Raw genomic sequence first — 26877 nt, 5'->3', positions numbered from 1 at the left:
TAATTGGAATTCCAGTTCACAATTCTAAGTACACTGATGAATGAGATATTGCAGTTGTTGGCTCTCGAAGACCAATTTATACTAGTTATATAGTTCATGTTGCCTACAAAGTAAATGTCATTTGCCCACACCTTCTAAAGCTGTAAGCAACAATGTTTACTTAAACCTTGTATTGACCAATTGTCCAAACGAAACTTCTATTAACAGCTGTAAAATTCGTGTTACTCCTGTCCCAATGGCTAAGTGTATACCTATCTAAATATAAATGAAACTCCTCAGAGCCTTTTTAACAACTCTGGTACGTGTAATTGAGACATTGGGAAATCATCACTAAACAGTTGCTTCCTGTTGTGGGTTCTGTTAGTACATGTAATAAGAGCTGTATGATTCAAGCATCCCTGATATGTGTAAATAACCGTGATGCATTTTGTGCTTTCAGGTTTATATATGTGTTGTTTTGACTGCTTCAGTAGGTAGGGCAGTTTAAATTGAAGTTGTATGTGCATGCATCTGAGGGAAGTGCCCTCAGGTTTGGCTCACAGTGAATCACACTACAGATATTTTTAGAAGATTTTTGTTGTTGTTGACTGTGTACCTTCTGCATAGTGAATGTTGTTTTAGGACACTTGTTTACTTATTTATCTTTCTACTTAGGCTGTGAGCCCTTGCTTCTTGTACTAAATCAGTTTTTGCAGCTAATTTCTATTTTATGTTAAAGTAAAAAAAACTAGTGTGCTTAGTGATGCTAATGCATACATTTTTCCTATTTAAGCATTGATGTTCAAAGAATTCTTGCAAGGGTAGGTTGACAGGGTAATAGCACATTGATTTTTCTTTTCTTTTTTTTCCCCATTATGAAGACAGAGTACTAACAATGTAGAAAGAAGAAGACAAACTTAGATAATTTAAAAAAGTGCATGACCATAAAACAAAACAGAAACTTAAGTGCACAGCTCTGGAGTTTTTATGAGGGAACAACTTCTCTGAAGTACTTCTATGTGAGAAATAGATCCACAGCAAACTTGGTAGTTGACAAGATACCTTTTGCATTACACCTGCATAACCACGTCAGGAGGAGTTAAAGCTCTGGTGTACTCTATTGATGTCTGCCAGCTTCACACGAAGTCATTTTCCGTTGCCCTCCATGGATTTTGGATATGCAGTCAGTGCATGAAAGTGAGTGTGTGTCATTGCGTGGGCGTGCAGCCCATGTCTGGCCCGTAAATAACGGCATATGTTAATTCCTTTCCTCCTCGCCCCTTTTCTGGACATCCTACTGAGAAACAATAGATGAGCTAAATTGGTGTTCTGTGAAAATGTATGAGATCGTGTTGTTTGTTCTTGGGGCATCATCCATGTCTTGGCTGAGCTTATTTTGAAATAGTGATGCATAGAACAGGGCTTTACACAGACATAACTACTAGAGTTTCTTTTCTGTCTGGTGCTCCTATGTAGGCTTGATAAATTAGGAACCTATTTCATCAATTCTGAAAAAGCATGAGAAAAACACATATCTGCAGAAAGAGAATAAAAAGTAACTCTACTACTTAACCCAGCTTTTACCAGTGAGAGCCCAAGGAGTACTGTAGAGCATTACATCAGTGTGTACTGTATCCCTTTGGTCAGTTGGGGTCAGCTGTCCCAGCTGTGTCCCCTCACAACTTCTTGTGTACCCCCAGCCTACTCATTGGTGGGGTGGGGTGAGAAACAGAAAAGGCCTTGACTTTGTGTAAGTACTGCTGAGCAATAATGAAAACATCTCTACATTATCAACACTGCTTTCAGCACAGATCCAAAACATAGACCCATACTAGCTACTGTGAAGAAAATTAGCTCTATTCCAGCCAAAACCAGCACAGGAATATAGCTAAATTTTTTTTTTTTAATTCTCATAGAAATCTCAGAGAACTGATTCCTTTGAGTTTAGTTCATATGCTGTAATAAACCTTTTTCCTATGGTATAGAACTATTTGATATCATTTTTTCCAATATAGCAGTTTGTCAGATGTTTTAAAAAAACCTACCTTGATACAAAACCTGTTGCATGTGGCTGTTGATACTTTGAAAAAATACATATTGAGATGTGAGCACTGAAAATTGTGTATTCATTTATAAGTAGAATCTCTAGCTTGGGGCTAATTATACAGATGTTTTCTTGGATAAGTCTTGTATTTTAGTAGAGAGAATATTGAGTCATTTTTTTACTTTGTATTTGCTGTTAGAGAATTACCTGTTTTGAAGCAATGGTTGTGTTCACTTCAGTCTGGCTTAGTTTTATGTTGCCACTGAAGGGAATGCTATTATGTTTTGCAGCTGCTTTTTACTCACCATCTTTGTGCTGGCCCTAACAGCCATATGCACAGCTAGACTGGGGAGCCAACACATGCAGAACCTAATCTGACCCTGTCCAAAATACATATCGCAGTAAAAGGAACATAGCAAGAGTAATTACTGTGGGATTGGGTTGAGGAAGGAATCTCTTTCAGTGATGCAACTAAACTAACACGTATTCTTCCACTTTCCTACAAAAGTTGGGTGGTTGTGCTGCATCCCGTCAGGTAGGAATAAGGGATAGAAAAGGTCAAATGGAAGTGGTACACTGATTCATTCAAGGATTAGGTATTTAGTCTCAAAGGCCTCTGTCATTATTTGAAAAATTTTCTAATAAATTATAGCTTTGAAACCTTTTAAATGGCTCCTTTAAATTTGTCATGATCATTGGTCAGCTGTACTATAAATTCAAGACTGAGAGTAGGATATATTAAATTTTTATTTCACGGCTCATCTGTTCCTTTTTTCTCTGCACATGCGAGAGCTACAGACTAATTTTCTAGAGTAGGAACTGTAGGCAGTTTAAACCTCTATGATCAATACTGCACACGACTTCAAAAACTGAGCCTCAGTATGAAGCTTTAATGCAATACTGAACTGCACTACTCTGGTAATGAACTTAATACAGAATTTAAAGACCAATAAACACACAGATGCCAAACGAAATTCAACCCATCAGAACTTAAGTGGAAACTTCGTCAGCTGGACAAAGAAGCCCTTGTATGTCAAATTTCTGATACTACAGAGCGATGGATTTCATTTATCCCAAAACATACATTGTTCTGTTTGGGTATGGAAGGTATGGTATTTGGTAAATTGAATGAAGTGTAGAAAGGTGGAAATGTTAGATACGGGTGTAAAGACATGAAAGGATCATAATGAAATAAGCAGAAGCTAACTGATGCCAAACCATTCTGTTGATGAGCATGGCATGAGTGGAAAGAGATACAGCTCATTAGATGTTTTCCTATTTTGAATGACCCTAAAGGAGACATTTCATGTCTTGTAGGAGGTAGACATTGGACAAGTGACTTTTTCCTGGCTGTGTTGTCAACTCTCCATAATCACTGCAGGGCTTTAGATTTCTTCTTGTAGCACGGAAGAGATTCATAATTCATTATCTTAAATGCTAACTGAAGAATAAACTAAGGCAGAAAAAAGGATTTTCCTAGCTTAGTATCCTATTTTTGACAATAGCCAGAAGCAGACTGCTGGGAAAGAACACGACAAGAGTAAGGAGATGGTAATGCCTCCTCAGAAGATTCTTCTGTCTCTTAACAACTTGTTATGTGGGAACTTTCTGAGTTAGAGCTTGTTTCTGTAAGTAACCTGCAGTGAATTTTCCTTCTTTAAGCTTACGCAGTCCTCTCTTGAACCTCTGTAACCTTTTAGTATTCAAACAGGAAGAAGTTGTACAGGTCAGTTACATGTTTTTATGAAGTGCAGTTGCCTGTTGTTTTAATTTGCTGGCTTCGTTTCTGACTTCTTTCTTCTTTGGTAAGAGACAGTGGTATCCACCCTCCCTTTCTAGGTGCCCGTTTCATAGATCTCTGTCATGGTTCTCACTAGAGTTCAGGTTTGTTTAGTCGTATCTACTATGGAAGCTACATTGACCACCCTTGTTGCCCTTTTTGAATATTTTCCAGTTCTTTTTATTTTCTGTTTAGAATAGAGGGCAGAGGAGGAGATATTTAAAACTACATACTTAAGACTTGGGCAAACCATGGATTTCTGTGTAGTAGCATGGTTTGTTGTTGTTTGTTTTTTGTTTTTTTTCTATCCTAGTAATGCAAAGCATTTAGCTTCTTCTTGACTATTAAGTTAGTGTTTTGGTAGATTTGTAATAATCCCAAAATTTATTTTCTGAGTAGTCATGACAATTTCTGAGTAGTTATGAGTTCTGAGTATGTTTGATCAGCTCAGAGCTCATCACTTTGAAGTTGGGATGTTTTCTTCCTTTTGATGCATCACTTTACATTTCACTATATGGAATTTCATATGTCTGCTTTTGTAGGATATATTAACCTACAGTATTACCCCGCTATTAAATCATAGGCATTTTTTCTATAGCTATTTTGTTCTGAAGTCTTGCTTTAGTCTTACCTAAAGTTACAATTGTAAAGGTATGAAAAGATACAGCAGCAAACATTTCTTTAAATTCTACAGCTTTTCTGTATCTCTAATTCTGTACATTAATTCTGTGCTAATGGCTAGTTAAAACACAATGCTTCTGTCAAAATTGAAATTCTTTCTTCATGCTGTAATTCGACACAATGCAAAAAAACTACTACTTCAGTATGATTGCAGTTTTGATAAGTGATAGATGGGAAATTGTCTCTCTGTTTTGGGGGAGCTCTTTGGAGTCCCACTATAGACAACGGGTATTCTGTATGGAACTTCTGAAGGCAAATTACAAAAACTTTTTCATTTATTGAGACAAAATCCATCGCAAGTATGCTACTCGCATCTGTGTCATCACTGTATGTTGATGATTGTAATTGACTGACCCATTCATTTCCATGAGGTTGCAGTGTTTGACTGAAATATGCGATTTTTGTGGTCAGATCTCTGTTAGCATGCATCATCTTTATATGCCTGCTGGAGACTCCTCTGACACTGTAGCATGATTTTCTCTTTGAGGTACAGTAGTGAGTTCTTATAAATAAAAACATTTTCCTTTTACACCTATACATTGTTTTCAGCTGACCTAGTGATGCAGTGAGAAACTATAAATTTCTTGTTCAGAATACTTGAAGAATTTCCTTTTTTGCAGTGTATGATGGTAGATAGAATTGTAAAAATCAAGCAAGTTGAAACAGTTTGAACTACGCAGAACAGTTTGTGAGAAGTAATCAAGGTTAGCATGTATGTTGCTGACTGAAAACAATCTGTGCATCTTATGGCAAGTTGTGTGAAATTAAGACTTCTGTTTGGTGCCAGGCCCACCATTTGGGTTGAAAGTGGCAGCCTTCCACTCCTGTCACAAATGGCTAATTAGCATTGTCCTGAAAGAATTTCAGGAAAGTTGTCCTGCTAGATTCAGCAATTCTTGAAAAGCCCATGATAGGAATGAAAAAATTCAATATCTGTTTTCAACTCCCCTATGGCCCATTTCTAGCCCTGTAGAAACAGATTCTGAAGCCTCTACATAAGTTCCACATGGAAACTTACCACTGGACATGGTCATGTTTCAACATTGTAGGTGTAGATGGCAATGTCTCCACTGATTGCCATGCCCCCAACATAGGATTTTGACTATATTAGTAGCTTCTTCCTCTGGAAAAACTAGTATTTTTGGATAATTTCTACTAAGACTTATATGTCTATACACTGCTTAATTAGGCTTTCAGAAGGCTGAAATAATCACAGAATCCAAGTAACCCAGGAACAATAATAAATGAAACCAGGAATCTAAGCATTATGAAATTAGGAAAAATCCAAAAATTTAGGCTGTGGATGAACCCCATCAAAGGTACTCATCTCAGAAGCAAGTTACCAAGTGCTACAAAGATGATTGATAATTGCCACAAATGCTGCTTTTTTGAGCTAGATCAGAATACTCTTGTATTTAATGTTTCAGTGATCAAAGCTTCATGTGTTACTAAAACTACCAATAATTTTGAATATTGCTCTGGCTGCTGGTCCTGTTTTACCTTCAGAGAGATTTTCAGCTTTCTACAGCTGAACATTCCTTGACCTGTCAATATGAAGTACTTCTGTTACATAGCAATATCTTGGAATTCACCTCTGCTCTTTGTAGTACTCCCCAACTACTGAAAATTCCTGCATGATATTGTGTCGCTCCTTCAGAGTGGGCTTGCGGTTGCTGTTGTCTCAAACCTAATGTATTTTAATTGTTAGGAATATGTCAAATAATTCTTGCAATATTAATTCCTTAGGTAAGAATCAAAAAAATTTTCTCCTTTTTCTTAATGAAAAACTAATCTTATAAAACATGGATGACTTGACAGAATTTCTACTTCTTGTATGAGTTGATTCAAAACCCATATCCTCCCTCTCTTCCCCTCTGTTTTTCACAGATGGTTCTCTATGCCTTTTAAACAGTGATTTTGCTTCACGTAAGAGTATAAGAGCTATAGTTTCCTTGCTATGTAGGGATCTTTTGAAGTACACGCAAAAATATATCTGTTTAGTTTGAGACTTTTCTTTTTTAGGAACAAAGATTTCTAAGCAGCTCATCCTGTGTTTGGTGGTTGTTTCAAAATAGAGGTGAAAAATGGACATAGTTTTGATTATTGACATTATATAGAATTTATTGTGTACTTTGTTAAATCAGTGGTCCCCCTTTTCCTGCAAAATGTTTAGCACGATCTGTAACTCAATCAAATACACTTGATTTTCCTACCTCCTGAAGTTTCCTTTAGTTGTGAACAGCACGTCACAGCTGCTAATGAGTAACAAATCTGTACATGCTCCAAATTGGTTATGAGAGATTAAGTCTGTTTACAATCTGTGGACTGTTATTGCTTGGGAGGAAAGAGGGGATGAAAAAAAGGAAAGTTTAAAATAATCATGGAAGCAATTTCATATTTGAAAGTATTTTCCCATTGTATATGTATTCTGCAAGTATGTGGTAAGACAACACAAGTGTGCATTTCTTTTTTAAAAGTCTAAATATTATTCCCTGAAGTTGATATGATGTAGCTTGGGTTGCAAAATGATGATGACCATAACTTGCTGTATGAATTACAGATTATATAAATTGTCATCCAGGACAGAGTATTAATTTTTGGTGGTTAGTGTTTGTAACTCTCCTTAACTGCTTGGTATAGCAAACTGTTCTGCAGTTTGATACATCTGAGGAAAAGAATGTGTTCCTTTTAAAACACTGTTGACTTTAGTTCTTTGAATATAATTATTTTTAAGTAATGTGACTTTCAGTCATTGTTTCACTTTTTGGAAAGTTATTTTTGTGTGTATATACAGACAAATAAAGTATGTGCAATGAATACTGTTACACGGTGATTGGTACAAGGACGTAGGCACCCTGTGCAAGTTATTCAGGTGGTTTGGCATTGTTCTTAACTATGACTATGATGTTAATTTACTTATTAGCTGCTCATATTTTTAACAGGAAGACAGTGATCCAGCAGTTCATGAAAGCCTAAGCATAGAAAACACATTATGGGCAAGCACTGTTGTTGCTTCAGGTAAGTGTTGCAATAGAAAAGCTGATAACCTAGCTAAAAACTTCTGTGGAGGCGTATCTTTATTTTTACAATGTGAAATATTAATGGCTTTTGAAAAATCTTTCTGTCTTCCGGGCTGTTAATCTCTTGTTTCTCTGTTGTCTGCCTTCCCATTGGTTTCATCATGCTACTCACAATATTTTCATACCTTTTTAAACCTCCTAATAGTTTTGGCTTTTTTACTTAAATTTTTCTGTTTCAGTAGTGCTGTCCGTTGTACCTCACTAAAGTTACTGACCTTTTTGCTTTAATTAAAACTTCAAGTTGTAAAATGGTCTGTTCAGCTTACTGTGGATAGGGCCCTGCTGAAAAGCAAGGGTGGGTTTGCATTTATGATTTTTTTCTTTTATGTATATTCTATGCTGCGGGTAAAGTTTGCTTAAAGCCTTTTATCAGGCAAAATCTTAATCAGAAAATATAGATCAGTTATACAGTTCAGTAATTATTACTAATGTTTAGATCCCATTATTTTAAATTTCATGTGTCTCAGATATGAGTTCATATCATCTAGATGCTGTATTCAGACTTTAAGCCATTGTAACTTTTTTAAGAGCAGAAAATTTTCTTCAGTTTTTGCTCTACATAAGAAAAGTTAAAAGGACTGTAGAAAAAAGGGCTGTGGTTACTCTTCTGCACAAAAAGACTAAGAATAAGGAGTTGGGAGAGCATTATTTCTGAAAAGGGTCTGCACCTAACTTGTAAAGTTAGTGGCTAATATGAAGGCTTCTTATATGAATGAGGGACCTGCTAGGGGGTTGTGGGGAAGAGATAAGTCTGAGGAGGTGGCAAAGGAGTCTGTTACTTAGCACTCATTTCCAGCATCTGAAAATATAGTCACGGTCTTTGATGCTCACTGTTGTTTGGTTTGATTGCACTGGGAAACTATTATCTCTAAAACTGTTCTGTCAAATGGATGATGCCTAAAATTGTCCTCAGGTTTTTAACTTAAGTAGCCAAGATCTGTAAAAAGATGCTGCTTGTGAATTGTAATTTTCAATACTGTGTAAATTTGTTTTGAGTTTGCTTTTCCCCAAATTTATATATGGGGGAAGACTATAATCAAAGAGCATACGTTTACAACGTCAGTAATTCTGATTAAGTAATTTTGAATTTTAATTGAAGACTGTTCATGTTTTCACTTCCAGGGTACATGATTTGATTTTTTTTTTTAGAAGTGTTGCTAATGTCTGAGACGTCTTCATCTGACATTTAAAGTTGGCACCCAAACTAATAAAAACAGTGCTCCTTAAAATGTGTGCCTTAGCCTATATTTGTGTTGTTTTTACTTCTGAGGGGTCTTGTGAAGGTTTAATTGTTTATGAAGGACTTAGGTTCATTATTAATGATGGCAGTAGAAAAACATAGGAGAGGATAATTTTCTTGTTGGAGCATGGTTTTGAATAGTGGAATAAGACTCTAAGGGAGATCCAGGGCAACTCACTGAATAATACGAAGTAAAAAATATTGAATGGCTCTTCAAGACTGCAGCCCCTTCTGGAGGGAAAAATAACATGTGATCAAGTAATTACAGATGGTGTTATGATGTGCATACAGAAGTTGGTTGAATTAAGGTAGCGGAGAAATAATTTGCTTCAGTAACTGATTTTGTGACATTAATTGTTTCTTCTTAATCTAAACTTTGGTATATCATTCATTTGACATATGTCATCTCATGTATTAACTACAAGTTAATACTGTGATAATGTGCTCCTCTCATGTAAGTACTGCAGTTACCAAGCATGTAGGATTTCTGTTTGGATATTCGCTTGTTCTGTATGGCATCATAAATCCAGATCTTAAGAATTGCTCAACACCTCTGGGAGGTAATTTTAGCATTTGACAGGATTAGGCCTTTAATGAGGAGTAGAAAATTGTCTTCAGTCTGTTGGTTATCTAATAAGGAATTTATAAGGTCATACAGGTGCACTGTGTATATAGTCATGATGAAGACCATAAGGCAAAAAATTAGTGGATAGTTAAAATTAATATGTTCTAGATTTGCTAAATAACTGATGTATCATTCACTTGTTTTCATCTCACTTCCAAGTTGAATGTACACAGCTTAAGTTAGGATATTTGATGCTAAGCTAATTAAATTTGAATTTTGATAGGTTTTGTAAAAAGAATTAGACTTCATAATTGAACTTCCAAGATTTCTGACAACTGAAAACCTTGTTAATAAAAACACTTGTCACTGTCTGAATGCATTATAAACACATATAAACTGCCTTGCTTAAAGCCTTGCCATGGCAGGATGTCAGAGGTGGACTCAGCATACGCAAGTTTGCAGGCACCTCTGCATACCCTCCCTTACCATGGCCTGTCATAGTCCTTGATTATATCTGAAAAATTTAGTGGAAGATTATGCTTGCACACAACCTCTGCAGACAAGTGCCACTCAAATTCCATGAAAACAGAAGAATAAACAGCCTGTAGTGTGTGAAAGTCTGTACTGTTTTTGTAGTCTGTAGATAGCTACCTCACCTCAGCCACACTTGTATCTTATTTCAGTCTCCTAACTGCCTAAGCTCACAGTTCTGTTACATGCAGGTATTTTTCACCCCAAAATATATGATGTCTATGTACAAATCTAACCTACTGCTTTGCCACTTGGATTCAGGAAAGTGTGTTTGTAGCCTGTGCCCAGGTGGTAAGGAGTAGAATTCTGTCCTGCAACATTGCCTGTACATCTCTTCATTTACCTTAAGACTCTTCAGTATGTCAGTCTTCAAGGCACCCTAGCTTGGAAGGCTGCTTCTGCCAGTGCTCTTTAAGCAGTCTGGATATCACCTGTTACTAAGCCAAGCAAATATGTGGCCTGTTGCTCTTGGGACTATGTTATGCCCTTGCCAACCCCTTGGAGGTTGTTAACAAAATATTCTGTGTCAACCTGCACTATTATCTTGACCTATTACTGACTACTGCTGTCAGTCTCCGGAGTGGAGACAGGGAGCTACATCACTGTCACCCAGGAAAGGAATGTGTAGCTGAGTTGTAGATACAAAGCCATATTTAATTTGAAAAAAAAAAAAAAAAAAGGTTTTTGCATAGGACATACTAGGACATACAGGACAATTGTTGGGCAAGGGGGTTCTCCTTCCCATTTTCCTCCTTCCAGTGACTAAATGTATGCTGTATTTCCTGATACTCCCTTTAACATATTACATGAAACAAGTTGCATCGGCAAGGAGAGCACACTATCTCCAAGACACTATGCCATTTCTATTTGTCAAGGTGATACAGAGGGTCAAGGTCAGGCTAGGAAAAGTGTTTGGGGAATTATGTGGGGAATACCTCAGAAAACTTGAGCTATGGTTGCTGATGTCCTGACAGTTCTAGGGGAGAGACACCACAAATCAATCGTTTTGCAGATCAGTAACAGTAAATGTAAATGTATGAAGGTTTCAAGGAATCTTATCAACTATGTGTTGAATGCAGATTACTGAAGCTCATGAAAATATCGGGCTACTACAATAATGGATTCTACAGCAAAAGAAAAAAAAGCCTATTGCTAGAGCAGTACAACTGACAGGAAAAATATTTGCTGGAATTTAAGAGTATCTTTGTTTTCTTTTTGAATTTTGGGAGCCAAAAAGTTCGTTCAACAAAATCATGTAGTGTCAAACAACTCAAGAATAAACTATTCCACAGCCTTTTTATATCAACAAATAAAGTTCAGGAGAGCAAGACTTCTTAAATTTGTACATTTGGAAGATGTTTACTTCCCTTGGTTTCAGTACATCTCCCTACCCCTTAGAATAACAGTAAGCTAAATAGAAAAAAATAAATTACCATTTTGTCACAGCTAGTATATATTATATACCCAGATGTTCTAGTCTCAGTGTTGATGATTTAGATAACTAAGTGGAGATTCCTACGGCTACCAAATCTGAAGTGCTTTCTGCCCCTTGCTGTAAAGCCCTGAAAGAGATCTGGTGATTGCATGTATAATGTTTATTCCTAACCACAGAAAGTACAAAGACTAATTTGCCAGGATCACACTGGAAGCCTCTGGCAGGGGTGGAAATCAAAAGCCCCTCTCTCGAGTCCAAAGCATACAGCCATCCTTTTGTTATTCCTTAATAAGTGAGATGGGAAAAAATATTCGGACTTTTTCCACTTACAGGCAACATCCCAGTGAGTTTCAAAAAGGTAGCAGCAAGGTACAGAGTCTATGTGCCATTCTTAATACCTATATTATTGCTGTGGAATTAATAACAGTGCCTGAAGGAAAGGAAGTTTTGGTTAGTGAAAACTTGAAAACCTGTTCTCACTGAAGAAACAACTTTAAATATAACTAAATAATTTAAACCACTAAGTATTTTGAAAACCTCTTAGGTTATCTTTAATAAAATTACTTATCTTTCAGATCACTTGTGTTTGTGACCACTGACAGTGGTATTTGTCTTTATTGAACGATTTGGTAGATTTCCTTTTGGAAAGGGAGAGAGGAAAGTCAGCAGTTTAAATTCTAAAAAATCCTCAAAAGGTCCACTACGGTATGGACTTTTTACTCTCCATTTACTGTAATGATCACTGTGGTTCAAATTCTAAACAAGATAATGCAGTTTTCCAAGAGACCTGCTGAGATATCTGTTAAGAGCAGATTTGTATTAATGGAGTTTTGTGATCATTTAAGCAGGTGTCAGTCTTGTAAAGTCACTTTAGATAAAATCAGAAAAATTTGTATAACTGCACAGCTGTAAAAAGCGCTATTTTGTGCCAAGTCCTACACACTATTTTAATTTGAGCACTCTCTTGTTTTTATATGGTTCACATAGTGCTTGGGAGATAACCAAAAATTAATATGATCACACACCGGATTCAGAGTATGCATGACTATTTGTGTGTGTTAATTTTGCACAAGTCCTCTTTTATCTCTTTTCCAGGCCCATATGTTTATTCTAGTGGTATCTCCTGTAACTTCTCTCTCCTTGGTTAATCACTCTGCCCTTACCAATCAGTGGTTGCCCAATTTACATGACAGCCAGTTTGCATAAAGGCCCATAGAAAGAAATACGTGCGTTGTTGCTTTTAATAAGCCCAAGCTTGTAGTACAGCTACGCTTCCAGGAACACCAAACTGGATTCAGTTCTTTCTGCTGTGGGCCAGGCTGGAGTTTAGTGCAGGTATGCATCTTTCCTCACAGCTGGAATTAAGCTTAGATTTGCTGAGGATAATGAGAGAGAATAGTGGGTAAAAAAACTGCTCCAGAACACCAGAACTGTCCCTGGTGCAACCACTGTGAGACAACACTAAACTTAGGCTTGGAATTCCCTGCACTGATGTAATTCAGGTGTAAGGAACCCTAGATTTACCAATGATACTGTGCCAGTAACTAACAGCCCCAAAATTTCAAAATCAAAGATCAGTGCCTCAGTAAAAGCAGCAGCTCAGTCAGATTTAGCCAAAATTATGATCAAAGTTCAGTAGTCAAAATGGATTTTATCTGACCTTCACCTTTGAAACCAACTTTTCAAGGAGCAAAATACAAGACAAGTAGGACAGCTTGTTTTCCTGAGCTGCAGTAGCCTAGCGAGGTGAAACTTAGTGGAAAGGTGCCAGCTGGAATGGAGAAGTCCTCCCCAACTTTTACTGAACTAAGGAGCTACAAAGGCAGAGATAGTTGGGGTGTGCAGGAGGGGATTCCCTAGAGGATATTGTCCAGTGTGTTCTGACCATTGGACAGGGGTCATCTCAGAGGATTGCTCCCAAATAAAGTGCCCCAAAGGGATATGGGCATTGGTTGGAGACCAGCAGAAAGATTTCAGAAATTAAGGATCAATGACTTTCACAAAAGTCAGGAGGAATTTTGGGGTGTGTAGGGAGCATGTTACCTGTATACTAATATGCAGATTTGCATGTGGAACTGTCAGCAGAGGCAAACTAGCTTTGGGGAAAATGTTATGCCAAGGAAAGTCTGAAGAAAAAGCTTTAGTATGGAGAGGAAAAGAATAGAAAAACTAATTTTTGATTGTCCAGAAGATGTAATGTATAATCACTGATGTTTTGTATGTGGATTCAAAGTTTTCACTTACATTCTCATTTTTGAGTAAATGAAACTTCCTTTCTTTAATGCCAACATTTTTAATTGTCATCTTTTTTCTGTGTGTGTTCCTTCAATTTTTTTATGACCTGTTGTGCTTCAAGAATAGTGATAGCAGGTCTTGCACATGGTCCTGATTGCCAAAAACAAATTAAGTTACTTAATGTCAGACAAATGTGTAATACTTCTACAGTTTTTAAAGTTTTCTGAGCAGGGTGTTTCTGACAAGTTATGTTAATTATTTCTTTATAGCATGAAGACAACAAAAAAATACCACATTACTGACCGACCTGAAATGGTTTTATGGCAGTACACTTGAAAAAGTAATAGAAAAAAGGGTTTTGTTTTGCACTAGAGTGTGTGGTGGTGGCATATTAATAAAAACCTAAATTTTTATTTAATATAAGAATTTGTTTAGTAATGCTGAAGCCAAGCTTTCTTAAAAAATGGACTAAAAGATAACTGGAACTGAGCAATCATTTTTATAAGTTCATGAACAGACGAATATATTTGTATGGAATTCCATCGAAGTAATTAATTGGGTGAACTAGATTCTACTTCATTATAGATAATAGAGCTAGCAGGCAATTTGTGTATGATGCATTCAGCACAATTGTACTCATTTTTGTATTCCTCGTGAAGGGCAGTTATTTATGCTGTGTGTTAAGTTCTGAAAACAGTTGGAGACAATTTTAACTTCAAATATAAGTTTTTAACCAGTTCCATTGAAAGTACCAATTCCACTAAAAAGAAGGAAAGCATGTTGTCATTTTTATGGTGTTAATTAAAGAAACTGCAATGATCCTTCATAGTAAATTTTGAAAAACAACATTCACAATACTGTGTACATGCATAAATGTTTGGGCTTTTTCATAGAACTGATTTGTTTGAGAGACTGTAAATTACTGCAGGTTTTAATTAAGACAAATTTTCTCTTAACTACTTGACACCTCTGGTTTACTTTTCATTTGTTTTTCAGGAACTGTAATTGGTGTTGTCATTTACACAGGCAAGGAAACTCGAAGTGTAATGAATACATCCAATCCAAAAAATAAGGTAAGTTAGCCTTACTGTGGGATTTCCTACTTTTTGTTTTCATAAAACATAAAATAGATGTACTTAAACCCAAAAATCTACAAGCTCGTATTCTCATGTATTTCATGTGTGCTGGACTTGAACTTTGGTATGAGAAGTGAATTCTGCCTCAGTCTCATTTCAGAAGTAAAATTATTCTTCCTTTAGCTAGGAGTGTTACAGGTACTAATGGAGACATTTGTCTTTGAAGTATAAAGGCACATCTTCAGACTTTTATACTTCTACCTTACAGCTAAATATTAATTCCCACTTCATTTCTCAGATTATTTTACTGCAAAGTATTTGGCCAAAGCTACACAGTAGTTTTAAGGAATGGTGATAACAGACTACTAAAATTTATTCGGGCTCCCAAAGGAAGTAGAGCAAGATAACTGAGGTTCCAGTCAGTGCCCAGAATGCTCTTCCAGAGATTTTTGTAAGCAGTGAAAACATTGTCAAGAGATTTGTCTGTTGAAAAGATACCAAAAGTTTGAGTGCTTCCCTCTATACAAGGTTCTTTCAGTTCAAAACAAAGCAAATAGCTCTTCATTTCATTGGTAATGTTTCTAATGTGAGTTGGGAGGAGGGCCCTCAATTATAAAGAAAGGAAACTTCAGTTGTAGGCTGTATCTCAACCTAGACCTGTGTTTAGTAAGAAGATACTTGATTATATTAAGAAAGGAAAAAATTCTTGCAAGAGGTTTAGAAAAAAATCAATTGTGACAGGTTGCTATTTTCACACCATTCATAATAAGTTGCTCTGAGTAGGAACATCAAGAATGAAATGATAATACAAATTGCTTGAAGCAGTTATTGCAGTCCCCTGAGTGTATTGATTTGTGTTTCTAATAAAGAGATGCTTTTAAATGTCTCATTGACAGACAGGTGATATGTGCCATTACGTGGATTAAGATGGCCTTTTATTATTTTTATCTTTTGTAACATACCTTTTAAAATAATAGAGTAAAATGGAACCAGAATGTTTATGGTGCATAATTATTTTCTATTCCATCTGATACAAAGATGAGCCCTTGAGTAACAGAATCTTTTGCTAAGAATTCTGAACAACTTCTGACTAATAAGTAATTCTCCTAGGTGTTTAAAATGAAATTATTTCATATGGCAAATTGATAGGGGAGTATGCATAAATGTAACATTTTACCCAAATTCAACAGATTCTGGAGGTGTGCTAGACATTTAGTAAATGTTTGATAAACTTTTTTTTTTGCATTAGTATTTCACACAAAAAACTATGACAAAAGGTGAAAGGATTTGTGTTTAAAATTTCCCTGATGTTTTCAAAATGACTATTAATCTTAAAATAGCTGCTCCAAATTTTCATCAGCAAAAGATGAAGTAGCAGGTAAACCTACAAAAAAGAGATTCCAGCAGCATGTTGACAAACTGCAGCATGGCTTTTACTATTATGACAATACATGTACCACCTTTGCTTGCATAATATTTTAATGTTACAGCTGCTCCCAATTCAATGTTGTATACTTTCATCTACAGTGGGAACCTAAATAAACTTATAACTTTCATGAAACACTAAGAAGCCAAATACTACATGTACACATGCACAGGCATGCACATACACTGAGCCAAATCCTCATAATATTGTCTGGCATATATTGCACTATCAGCATATGAACACTATCTAAAATAATTAGCTTAGGAACAATTCAGGGGAGGTTTATACTGGACTTTAGGAAGCATATCTTTACTGAGAGGGTAGTCAAACACTGGAACAGGCTTCCTAGAGAGGTGGTCGATGCCCCATGCCGGTCAGTGTTTGAGGTAGCTTTTTGGCCAGCCCTGAACTGGGTAGGCAGTTGGACTAGACGATCGTTGTAGGTCCCTTCCAATAGGAAGGGAAAAGAAATCATCTATTCTATTTTAATTAGAAATTATGCTTTTAAATAGCATTTTATCTGCCGATGGTAGAACAGGTGATGCTTGTATAACTAAACTGTACTCATTAGTTGTCCAAAGGCCTTTCAAGGAGTTACTGACCTAGTAAGATGTTCAGTATTCTAAATATGTATATTCGTTTGTTCCTTGGAGGTGCTTAGTCCTTTGTATCATAGTTATCTGATAGGAATCTACTAACTGTGAAGAACGAGGCTTAATATAGTATATATAAAATTACCTGCTTTAACGGTCTCTGTCTTAGTTGTTGCTCTGTAGAATATTTTAAAAATTTTACACTTTATCTTATAGTGAGCAGGTGAAGACCTTCTCTAGAGCCTATTTTCTACATAAACTGCATCAAGTCTGCATCAACTGTCTTTCAAATTGTTCTGTAAATATGTAAATGAGTCTTCTGTGTACCAATTGCTCAGTGGTAATATTGGCATGGGGTTTTTCCCTCTGTGGACTGAACATACTTGTTTAAAGCAGTAGCCAACAAATAACATGACTAGTGAGGATGGATTTGGGAACTGAAAACAGAAAAACACTTAAGGCTACCACAGATAAGTGAGTGACAAAATACATTGCAAAAAAAAAAAAAATTATCAACATTTTTTAACGTGTAGTTTTAATTCTACCGTTCCATGGAGTTAGTGTCTTACTGTCTGTATCTTCTACCGTAGGGTGAGATTGGTTTGCATACTTCTGTAAAATAAGTCACTTACTACCTCTAGGTGATATTCTGTGCTGGTTAGCCTTGCAGCAGGTAGGCAAGCAGTAGTCAGTTCATTCCTTCTCTGTGTATTTGGGAGGGGGAAATCTTCCTGTGTTTTCTCAAGCTTGACAGTAATGATGACATGTTGGATAGGGTATGTAGCATTAGGAGCCAGAAGGAGGGCAAAGGGAGTCTAAAATAGTCTTTGAGATTAGAAAGAGACATTACAGTTGAGAGATTAAAGATTTGAACATTTAAAAAAAAATCTGCACTTAACTGTTGCTGAAACAAAATTGAAATTAAATTGATCCATTGTGATATTGCTGCAAACTTGAGAGGAAATAAGTCTGCCTCCTCTTCTGCTTTAGAGAAGAATTGTTCCAACTACTATTTGGAACTGGTTTTAAATGGCAGACTGTCTCTCTGCTGCTTTTTGAAAACAAATAAAAATAATATTCTAGAGATCTTTGTGTAAAATGTGTTGATATTGTTGGGGTATATAGTTCAGTGATGCTTGTGTCTTCTGGCTTTGGGAGAAAACAAACACTGAGATCTATGATTCTCAATTTACATTGCCAAACTGGAACTTCTGTGTCCAGAAATAAGCAAGAAATACATGGGCTTGGCTCTCTTATCATTCCTCTCTTCACTGAAATACAGATTGGTGCTTCAGTTGTATTTCTTGCTGGAGCATAACATCATTGCTGTACTTTGTACTACAAACTGGGTTATTTGACTAAACCAATACTAAAATTTAGAGATGCAGACCTGCTCTAAAAAGACTGAGCAGAAGATCACAACTGTAATGTTTAAGCAAACTTACATACGAAAAATTGTAAAATGTATGTACCTGTTCAAGCATGTGGTTTATCTGTATGTTAAACTTAGAAGGATTTATTGTTTCCTGAGGTATTTAGTCATTCAAGTAACAATTTTCTTAACTTAAAGTCAACCCTTTGTTGTTTTATTACAATTATAGAAATTGTTGCATTGCCTAAGGATGCAGGCATGGTCTGAAAAACACAAAGATAGAGGGAAGAGAATTCTCTTAATGGATCAATTCAATATGTTTTTAATTCCAAACTCTATAAAGAAAAAAGATTTCTGACAAGGTTTAATTTCAGTCTAAAATTATATATGTTCTATGCTTTAGATAAATGTAGAAATGGTAACATCAACATTATTATAGTGTAATGATGCTCTGCATTTTACCTCATTGGCAGTCACATCAGCTTACTCAGGAATGCAGTTCCAGCCTTACAAAAAAAAAAAAAAAATCAGATTGAATTCTGCTCCTCACAATGCTGTAATCAGTAATCAATCCTATTTGGATAGATATTCTTAAACCTTGGCTTTCTGGATGAAGTTGGACTTGTCAGTGCTAAAGGTCATTTATAGGTGTTAATTAACCAAGGGGGAAATTAACAAACTAAGGTTAGTTATTTATTTTGTCTGGCATTTTGCAGTGTTCTCATTCTTACCTATTTACAGTGCAGAATATTTTTTTGTTATCTAAATTTAGAATTGCTTTTGTAGTTTTGGTCTTCATAGAAAGAAGATTGTTAGCACAGCCCTTCTGCAGATGTGACCTGTTTCCAACACTGGCAACAGATTTTGAGGGTAATGTTAAAAGAATAATATACTTGGAGGGAGGTGGAAATAAATTCAAGGGAATGTATTTTGTGTAGTAAGATTGAAACATTAAAATTACTTGAACTGAGCAATATATATATATATATACACACACGCACTCAGAATGTTCACAGTAATGCATCAGATAAGTAGAAATTGTCTTAAATAGAACTCCTGAGAAATCGGTAATCTCTGTAAAGGAGCTACAGCATGTAATCTGTCTAGTGTGCTTCAGATTAGTACAAAAATTAGTTTTTATATTGTTGATCCTTACAATCAACATTCAAAACACTTTTTTGGCCTTATATTATGGAATTCTACATCTGCTGTTACATTTTAACATGAGAAGTAAAATTTCATAGTAACCATTCATTGTTCATCCAAATATTAATATTTTTTTCCTAATTCTGAACTAGCTTGAAAGCTAAATACTACATGTCTTGTGGTTGGTGGTTTGCTGATTTTGTAATTGTTGTTTGGGGTTTTTTTTAAACAAACTAAAATGTAAGAACTGGTATTTTTCTTTTGTGTGTGTGTTGCCCTTGATTATTTGAAAATGGCCCCACTGGTGAGCCTTGAAGTAATAAAAAAATACTTATATTCTGATAAGCTGAGGCAAAATCAGCTCACTGCTCCCACAAAACTTTTCTTCCTAGTGTTTTGTGACCAAATTTAGTTCTTTACATTTAAAAGGCTTCTCTGTGCTTGTCCTTCTCTCTACCCCATTTTATGAGAACAATTTTTGATAAATATTTCCTAAAAAAGGACACACACCCCCATCCACTTCTTTATTTGGAGTGAAATGGAGTGACTGGAGCAGATTCATGTGTTCCCAGAAACTGATACCATTTCACCAATTTACCCATTCAGCATAGCATTTTCAATACTCAAAATATATGCTTCTCCTGCCTTGGCACACTTTTTTGAACATCCCTAAATTTGGTTGTCCAACGTCTTGTAGTTGCATTAGTGAGCCATTCTTATCTGTTCCACCTCAAAGGCTGACATTCGTGAGTCCAGCTTGTGTTTCTGTTACTGAGTACCTGTGTTAACATTAGTAGCTCTTCTGTGTTATGCCATCAGTCTTCACCACCAATAGAAGTAGAATCACATCATGAATGTTGTATGTTGGTATAAACTGAGTGAAGAAAATGCTTCATAAAATCCTATCAGGCAGAAAAACCCAAGAATTTGCTGTTACCTAAAGAGCTTCAGAAGAGCCTTAGAAATGCATTGACTTCATCCTGCTGCTACACTGTTATGCAAGAGCCCAGTAAACTTCAGTTGCATGTTTTTCTCCTTAAATTGGTAATTTCATGTCCATAGTCTATTTGAGAAGAATGGCTTTCTATGGCTGTATGCCTGTAGGACCTAGGATAAAAACATAACTTTGAAAACTGTTATGTGTCTCTTAATGACAAATTTCAAGGATTTTGAAGAAGAGAAGTGTTTATGTAGCACTTCTTACTGGAGTATGCTCTGCTGTTCTTAAGAGTTCTAAAAATTCCACTTCGTATGGGATAACATTGAGAAAGCTGTCACCTACAGCTAGTAAGTAGTCCCCAAACTTAGTTTGTCCCCTGTACCCAGAGCTTCTGTCCAAGAAAGTACTTAACCACCAGCTTCCCTGAGTTGAAGTAACAGAATTCCTCTCTTGGTATATGGGAGAATTGTTGGGATCACGCCATGAAGAAATACATCTAATGTAGTACTGACGCTTTTCTCTCCATGTGCTCTCTGAGCAAAGGCAGGAAAGTAGTAAAAGACAGAAAATAGACTAGCCCCCCCCCAAAAGTCTAGAAGTGTCTGTGAGACGGACGGAACAGTGTTAGGAAAGGAGGAGAACAAAAGACATCTTTCCTGAAAAGTTTGGAAAGAAAGGGCTGAATGGCTGTGGAGCCACCCTTGTTCTTCCAAAACCAGGACTAGAACATAGGAACGTTGATGCTTGGAAAGAGTCAGCAGTGTTTTGGCAAACCAAAAGCAAAATTTATCTCTTTCACTCTGAGCCAGAAAGAATATCTGCCTACTATCATTACCACTAATTAACTGAAATAGCAAAAGTGTGGTAGTGGCAATTTCAGTCCTCAGATGACTAGTATGGAAACAGTATACTTCCATAATAAAGTAACTGAGGTTTTTGGTTTTCTTTCATATATAGAAAACTGAAAGAATACTAGATTTATACCACTATATTAAAACACTAGGAAAACAATAAGACTGAAAGTCTTGATTGACTTTGAGTACAAATGTGGACAGAATTCACTTAATGGAAACTAGTATGTTGTACTGCGGGAGAAGGATGGACTTCACAACTCTGAGAGTTATATTCCGAAGCCATTTATTGTCTTGTCTGACTCCAATATATATCATAATTTTCGCTTAGTCACTGCGCACACACTCATGATTGGTTACAGCTTGTTACACACACTATTGCAATTGGCTATATACAAAATATCACGTGCTGTCCACGCGCCCCTCACACAGTCAGGATTGCTGCTTGCAGGTGTTCCTGTTTTCCTCACTTCTTCTTAGTTGTTTACCACAGCTCCTTCTCCTCAATGCCGAGCCGTGCAGATATCCAGCTAACCAGATATCCAGATAACCAGCTTCTCAATGCCACAGCTCCTTCTCCTTAAGGTCGAGCCATGCAGGGTGATCCCAACATCGTACCAGGTTTTTTTGTACACTCCTATATTTTATTTATAGCAGGCTCTACAACTTCTGCAATTACTTCTCTTCAGAGACTTGATAGGGCATTTTTATCTACATTACCAGTGCCTCTCAAATAGCAGTGTATATTTTTTAAATATTCTTCTCTCCCAAAGTAATAAAATGGTGATACTACACATGTGAAACTGGGGCACAAGAGATCAAAGTGGGGCGGGGAGGGGGCGTGGGCAGGAACACAAAAAAAGAGTAACTGAGAGTGGTCAGATTAAGGTATTGTACTTCATTTCTCATACAACTTGGTGTTTCACAGTACTGTTATATCTCAAATACTGCTACTATTGTGTTTGTATGCACATGATGTCTGGAGCCTTAGAGCAAACTTGATCCTAATGTATTTTCTTTGGCATCTGGAAAATAATATTAGATCATCACTTACCTACTTTGCTGTTATATCCCTGGGCTAGAGAATAAGTTGTTCCATGATGTGGCCTTCTATCAATTCACAAGTTAAAGTCCCGGAATAACCTGTGCCCTAACTTCTAATTTGTTCTGAAAGCAACAATTAGGCATATTATGCAACTGGTATACCAAGTCATGTGACAGGTCTTTTCTAGTGACATGTAATTCAGCATGGTGTGCAGCATTGCTGTGCGTTGTCCGAGGCACCCAGCCTAGCTGCTGCTCAAGTACTGAACTGAAGAGATTGTCTATGCTATGTTATATGGTACTGTGCTACTTGGGTCACCAATGTTGAATCAACATTTCCACTTGACCTGGTACTGCTTTCTCTTTACAGTCCTACTGCAAGGCCAAGTATGTGCAACAATGTAGTTCTAAACAAAATAATTGCTATATAGCAATATAACAAGCAAGGGGATGGCTCTTTGGTAGTGCAAAAGAATTCTGACTGTACTCTGGATATATTTCTGGGTTTACTCTATATTTTAGAGTTAATGGCAAACTGTTACGTTGATTTCAGTAAGCCCAAGAGTTTATTCAAAGCTGTACAATTCCTACATAGTTAAATTCATTCCCTATTATAAGAAAACAAGAGAATAAAAATTGATATGCTCTAGAATGTGAATGACTAGCCATAAGCCATGTCTAAATCAGAGTCCTAAATTTTTTGTGGTTTTCACCGAGCATTTTACTTGATGATGTTCTGAGATATATCACTTCCTGTTTTGGAGACTCCCATTAAAAGTTGCTTGGATTTTGTTCTCTTTTAGTGTGTTTTAAATGTGAATATGTTAGAATTCGGCTCAGCAGCTCGATGTGATTTTACACCAGTGTTTAAGGAAGGATCAATGGTAGATTAGACTATTTAGTAGTCCCTAAAATAAATTAGTCTTACAAAATAGTCTGAGCAACTCTTAAAATTGATCAAGTTACAGAATAGCAACAACTTGTTGCTTATTCACCAGAAATATAGTGTATTTTATCTGTAGAGAACTAAGCCAAAACAAATAATTTTTGGTAAAACATGGAAACCATTTGAAATTTTACCATTTCACAGAAGACAATGCAAAAGGGAGATTCCTTGTGTAGTTGGCTTGTGTTGAGTACCCCAGTGAGCTGTAAGAAGAGGCAGTCCCTGATGACTACTTCATCACAGCTGCTACCTCCACTTCTCCGAACCAGTTGCAGGAGTTTGCTTTTTCACTTGCATTGCGCCTTACAGCTCTTTTGCCAGAGTTAATGATGCCATTGGCAAAATGCAGCTGCTGGGAGGTGGAGAGGGTAGGAGCAAAGGGCATTGCCTCTCAGATGACACTTGTCACCCCATCCAATTGCTTACAGCCGCACCACCTTCCTAATGCTCTGCCTGCAAGGCCGTGCTGGCAGTGTGCGCACCAAAGTGGTGGTAACCAAAATACTGGTGGTGTGGAGATAGACTGTGATGTGTTTTCCTGTGTTAAGGTTATGTTCTGTGGATCGGGTGTTTGTTCTTACATTGCTCTTACAAGAGCAATATACTGCAGTTATCACTGATTTTTGAGGTTTTTTTTCTTGTTGCATGTGTTTTATTGGAAATCTGAAACCTTTAACTTAATTATGGAGTTGTTCTATATGCTTTTCTTAGAAAAGATGCATGCATGTATTCCTGATGCGGTTCTAAAAACCTGAGACTGCAATTGTGTAGAAAGTCAGGTGTGACTAATATCTTTAATAACTAATATAAACCTATATAATTTTTCTTTTGCATAATTTCCTATAATTTATACAATTCTTTTCATATTTTTCTGAATCAGCTCAATTTTTTCCAATATGGAAAGGAATGATATAAGGAGGAATAGAGATTATTTTTTGTGGTGGGTATGTTCAAAGTGTAGTAATTACTTTATTATTTTTTAATTATTATTATGAAGGAGGGATATCTTAAATGTCAGAAACTGGGATCTTGCAGGGACCTGCAGAGCATTCTTGAAATAGACAGTTATCTGATGTTCACATCTCCTCCTATTTGGATGTTTTACTGTCATTATTGTTTTAGCTGGCCTAGCCTAATTTATATATAGAGCAAGTACAGAAGAACAGGTCTTCTGTGTGTTTTCATTTATGAGACTTCTTAATTTATGCAGCTGAAATCTGATTTATTTCCCTAAGTACTGGAGGCTCAGTAACCATCATGGTTCACATGACTTGAAATCTTAGTCTACAGTGATGAATACAGGGAAAGGCAAGTTCTATACATATCAGGACATAGTATTTGTTTTTATATAGGCTGAACATAGTGATCATAACTAAGATAATTTGCCTAGTTCTGTTTGCATCCTTAAAGTAACAAGCTTGTCATATTCTTAACAAATATGATCTTTGCCCTTGTTTTTTACCTCAGTTCAGAGTGAAAGCCTGTGGATAGATTTAGCATTAAAATCAGCATTCCAGCTTGTACTGGATGATAATAATGTGGTTTAGATTGTGGATTAGTTTGCAAAGAGTGGATTGCTCTTCATACTCTTAAAGCTAATTCCCTTCCCATCATATCTTTTGGAATGTATCCCAAAACACTGTTTATACAAAACAGCATTCAGTTTAATTTCTTTTATGATTTGGAGACTTTGTGGAATCTTTTCTTAATCTCATAGTCTCCAAGGAATCCACTCAAATATTTTCTTTTATAAAAGCAAAGATAGATGACTTGTAACTCAGCTGAAAATAAGATTCTTACTGATGCCTTCAAGGTTTGAAGGCTAGAAGAAAAAAGAAAAAGTCTTTCTATCATATAGAGCCTTTTTTCTAGCTTAAGTTTGGAAGTGGTTGGGCAGTTTATTTCCTTTTTTTTGAAGGAACTGAAAATTTTTTTGATTCACTGTGTTTTAATTGCCTGCTATATGTATGGTACCTGTTTCTCAGTGTGACTGCCAGCACCAGTCCTCTGCTTTTGTATTGCGTATCACTTTCTTCTGACTACCTTCCCCCTTGGATTGTTCTGCTTCTCCACCCTATAATTCTGGTCTCTAATATTTTTAGTAGTTCTGCCTACCACTTTCTTTCTTTTATCTCCACACAAATCTTAGACATACTTGTTTTCCTCTGACCATGCAGCACCTTTGTGAAGAAAAAAGTTTAATTCTTTGATAAGCTGAAATTATCAAAAAATATTCTTCATCTGTCACAGTTCATTTACCTTGAAAAATACTGTCTTGGTTAATTTGCACTCATTGTGTAACAGCAAATGTCATAATCCTGGTTTGCTCCTTCAGCTCTGTCCACATCTTTCCATGTGCCGCTTCCTCCCTAGCCTATCCAGCACTGTCACACCTTCCTTCTAAAGCTTCTTTTAGTGCAGCTAATGTATCTGTCATCTGCTCTGCTATCAAGTTGTTGGCTTCAACTTGTGAATGCATGGTTGATTTCTTAAGCTTTATGCATGGGAAGAGCTTCCCCACAAGCAGCTGAGTAGCCATTTCATTGACCTTCTCTAAACACACCTTTGAAATTCCCCGCTGTCATGTTTACCCAAAGGTTCTCTGGCTGTATGGCCACCTCTTATTCTCACTTTTGGGGTGTTTCAGCTATTATGGTGTCATTACTTTCTCCTTTACGCTCAAATCAACTTGGCTTGTTCCTTGGCTTGGTGAGGTGGTTTATGCAGTACTTAGTGCAGGGCTGTGCTCCACCTAAGGCGACCTCTCTTTGGATTTGCAGTTAAAAAAAAAAAAAAAAGGGAAACAAATCTGTGTGTATTTACAGATTCAGGGATGTGGTTGGGGAATGAATTTTTGTGAAGGAGGTGCACCTAATTGTGCTTGAGCTGTGAAACAACACTCTTGAGAGCACTGGGCAGAAGTGTGAAGGGGTACCCATTAAAGCATTGTATTCCACATGTGCATCTTCCCTGGCCTTTTTTTCCTTTTGCATCAAGGCATGTATTCAGGCAGTTTCTTACTCTTGCAGTGAAGAAAAAGTGTTTATGTAGCCCTTCTGTGTGACACAGGTATGAATTGTTTAACAAATACATTAGCTGGTGGTCTTACTAGTTTTGTAATGACTCTCCCCATTGTGAAGTTAGTCACTCTGGATGTACTGTTTTATTTTTAAATGTATTTAATTCTGTAAACAATAGGTGAGCTTTTGATGCCTTGCATAATATTTTATACTCGACTTTGACCTTTCGGTTTTCTTTAAGAACCTGAATAATTTATTTCTAAGTACTTAGGAGTTTTATAGTTGTACCACATAACAGTTTCCTTGTGGAAGGTTTGCTAGCTTCCAATGACCCTTAGCTGCCATCTGGTACAAATTCAAAGTGCTTCTGTCATCTGCTGCTAATTGCTGTCACCTGCATATTGCAGTCACTCTGAGCAACTTGGATTGCAGTAAAGCAGGAAGCGTACTGCTTTGTATAGCTGCAATCTATCAGTGATTTCTTTATTAATATTAATTTAATAATAAATGAAGTACATGCATCATGAAATGGCATGAATTAATATAAATGGCATTTTGTGTTTATTTTAATGACTTTCAGGGCTTAGTATGACATCCAAAAATGTGTGTCGATTTGTATTATGAATGTATTTATTTCAGTATTCTTCAGCCTGTTTATTCTGGTAAGATTGTTCCAACTGAATCTTACAAAAGAGTTCCTTAATCTTTTTTTGTAAGCTGATAAGCTTTAGTCAGGGCACTAGCCTACAGCACCATATTATATTAATGTATTTTACTTGTAATTTAGAGAACAAGAAGAATATCCTGATCTGAAGGCTAAACTGTCCCCTGTGGCACTTGCACAGCTGATAATCGTGAACTAGAAAGATGTGTATATCAAATAGTTTACAAAA

The 26877-nt window shown here is 36.4% G+C and overlaps 1 protein-coding gene across 1 annotated transcript in view; it reads left to right on the top strand.

Moving 5' to 3' along the window:
* The window catches only part of ATP9B (ATPase, class II, type 9B), a gene marked incomplete at its 5' end in the record, with an annotated part of 98068 nt that overhangs the window by 8399 nt on the left and 62792 nt on the right, over positions 1 to 26877 (top strand). Inside the window, 2 exons of the mRNA XM_010296671.1 lie at positions 7427 to 7502; positions 14567 to 14643. Coding sequence (XP_010294973.1) covers positions 7427 to 7502; positions 14567 to 14643 — 153 coding nt within the window. The remainder of the gene's footprint in view (positions 1 to 7426; positions 7503 to 14566; positions 14644 to 26877) is intronic.

Source organism: Phaethon lepturus, unplaced genomic scaffold (genome assembly GCF_000687285.1).
Source record: "Phaethon lepturus isolate BGI_N335 unplaced genomic scaffold, ASM68728v1 scaffold4331, whole genome shotgun sequence".
NCBI classification, from domain to species: domain Eukaryota; kingdom Metazoa; phylum Chordata; class Aves; order Phaethontiformes; family Phaethontidae; genus Phaethon; species Phaethon lepturus.
This window is presented reverse-complemented; position numbering and strand designations above follow the sequence as displayed.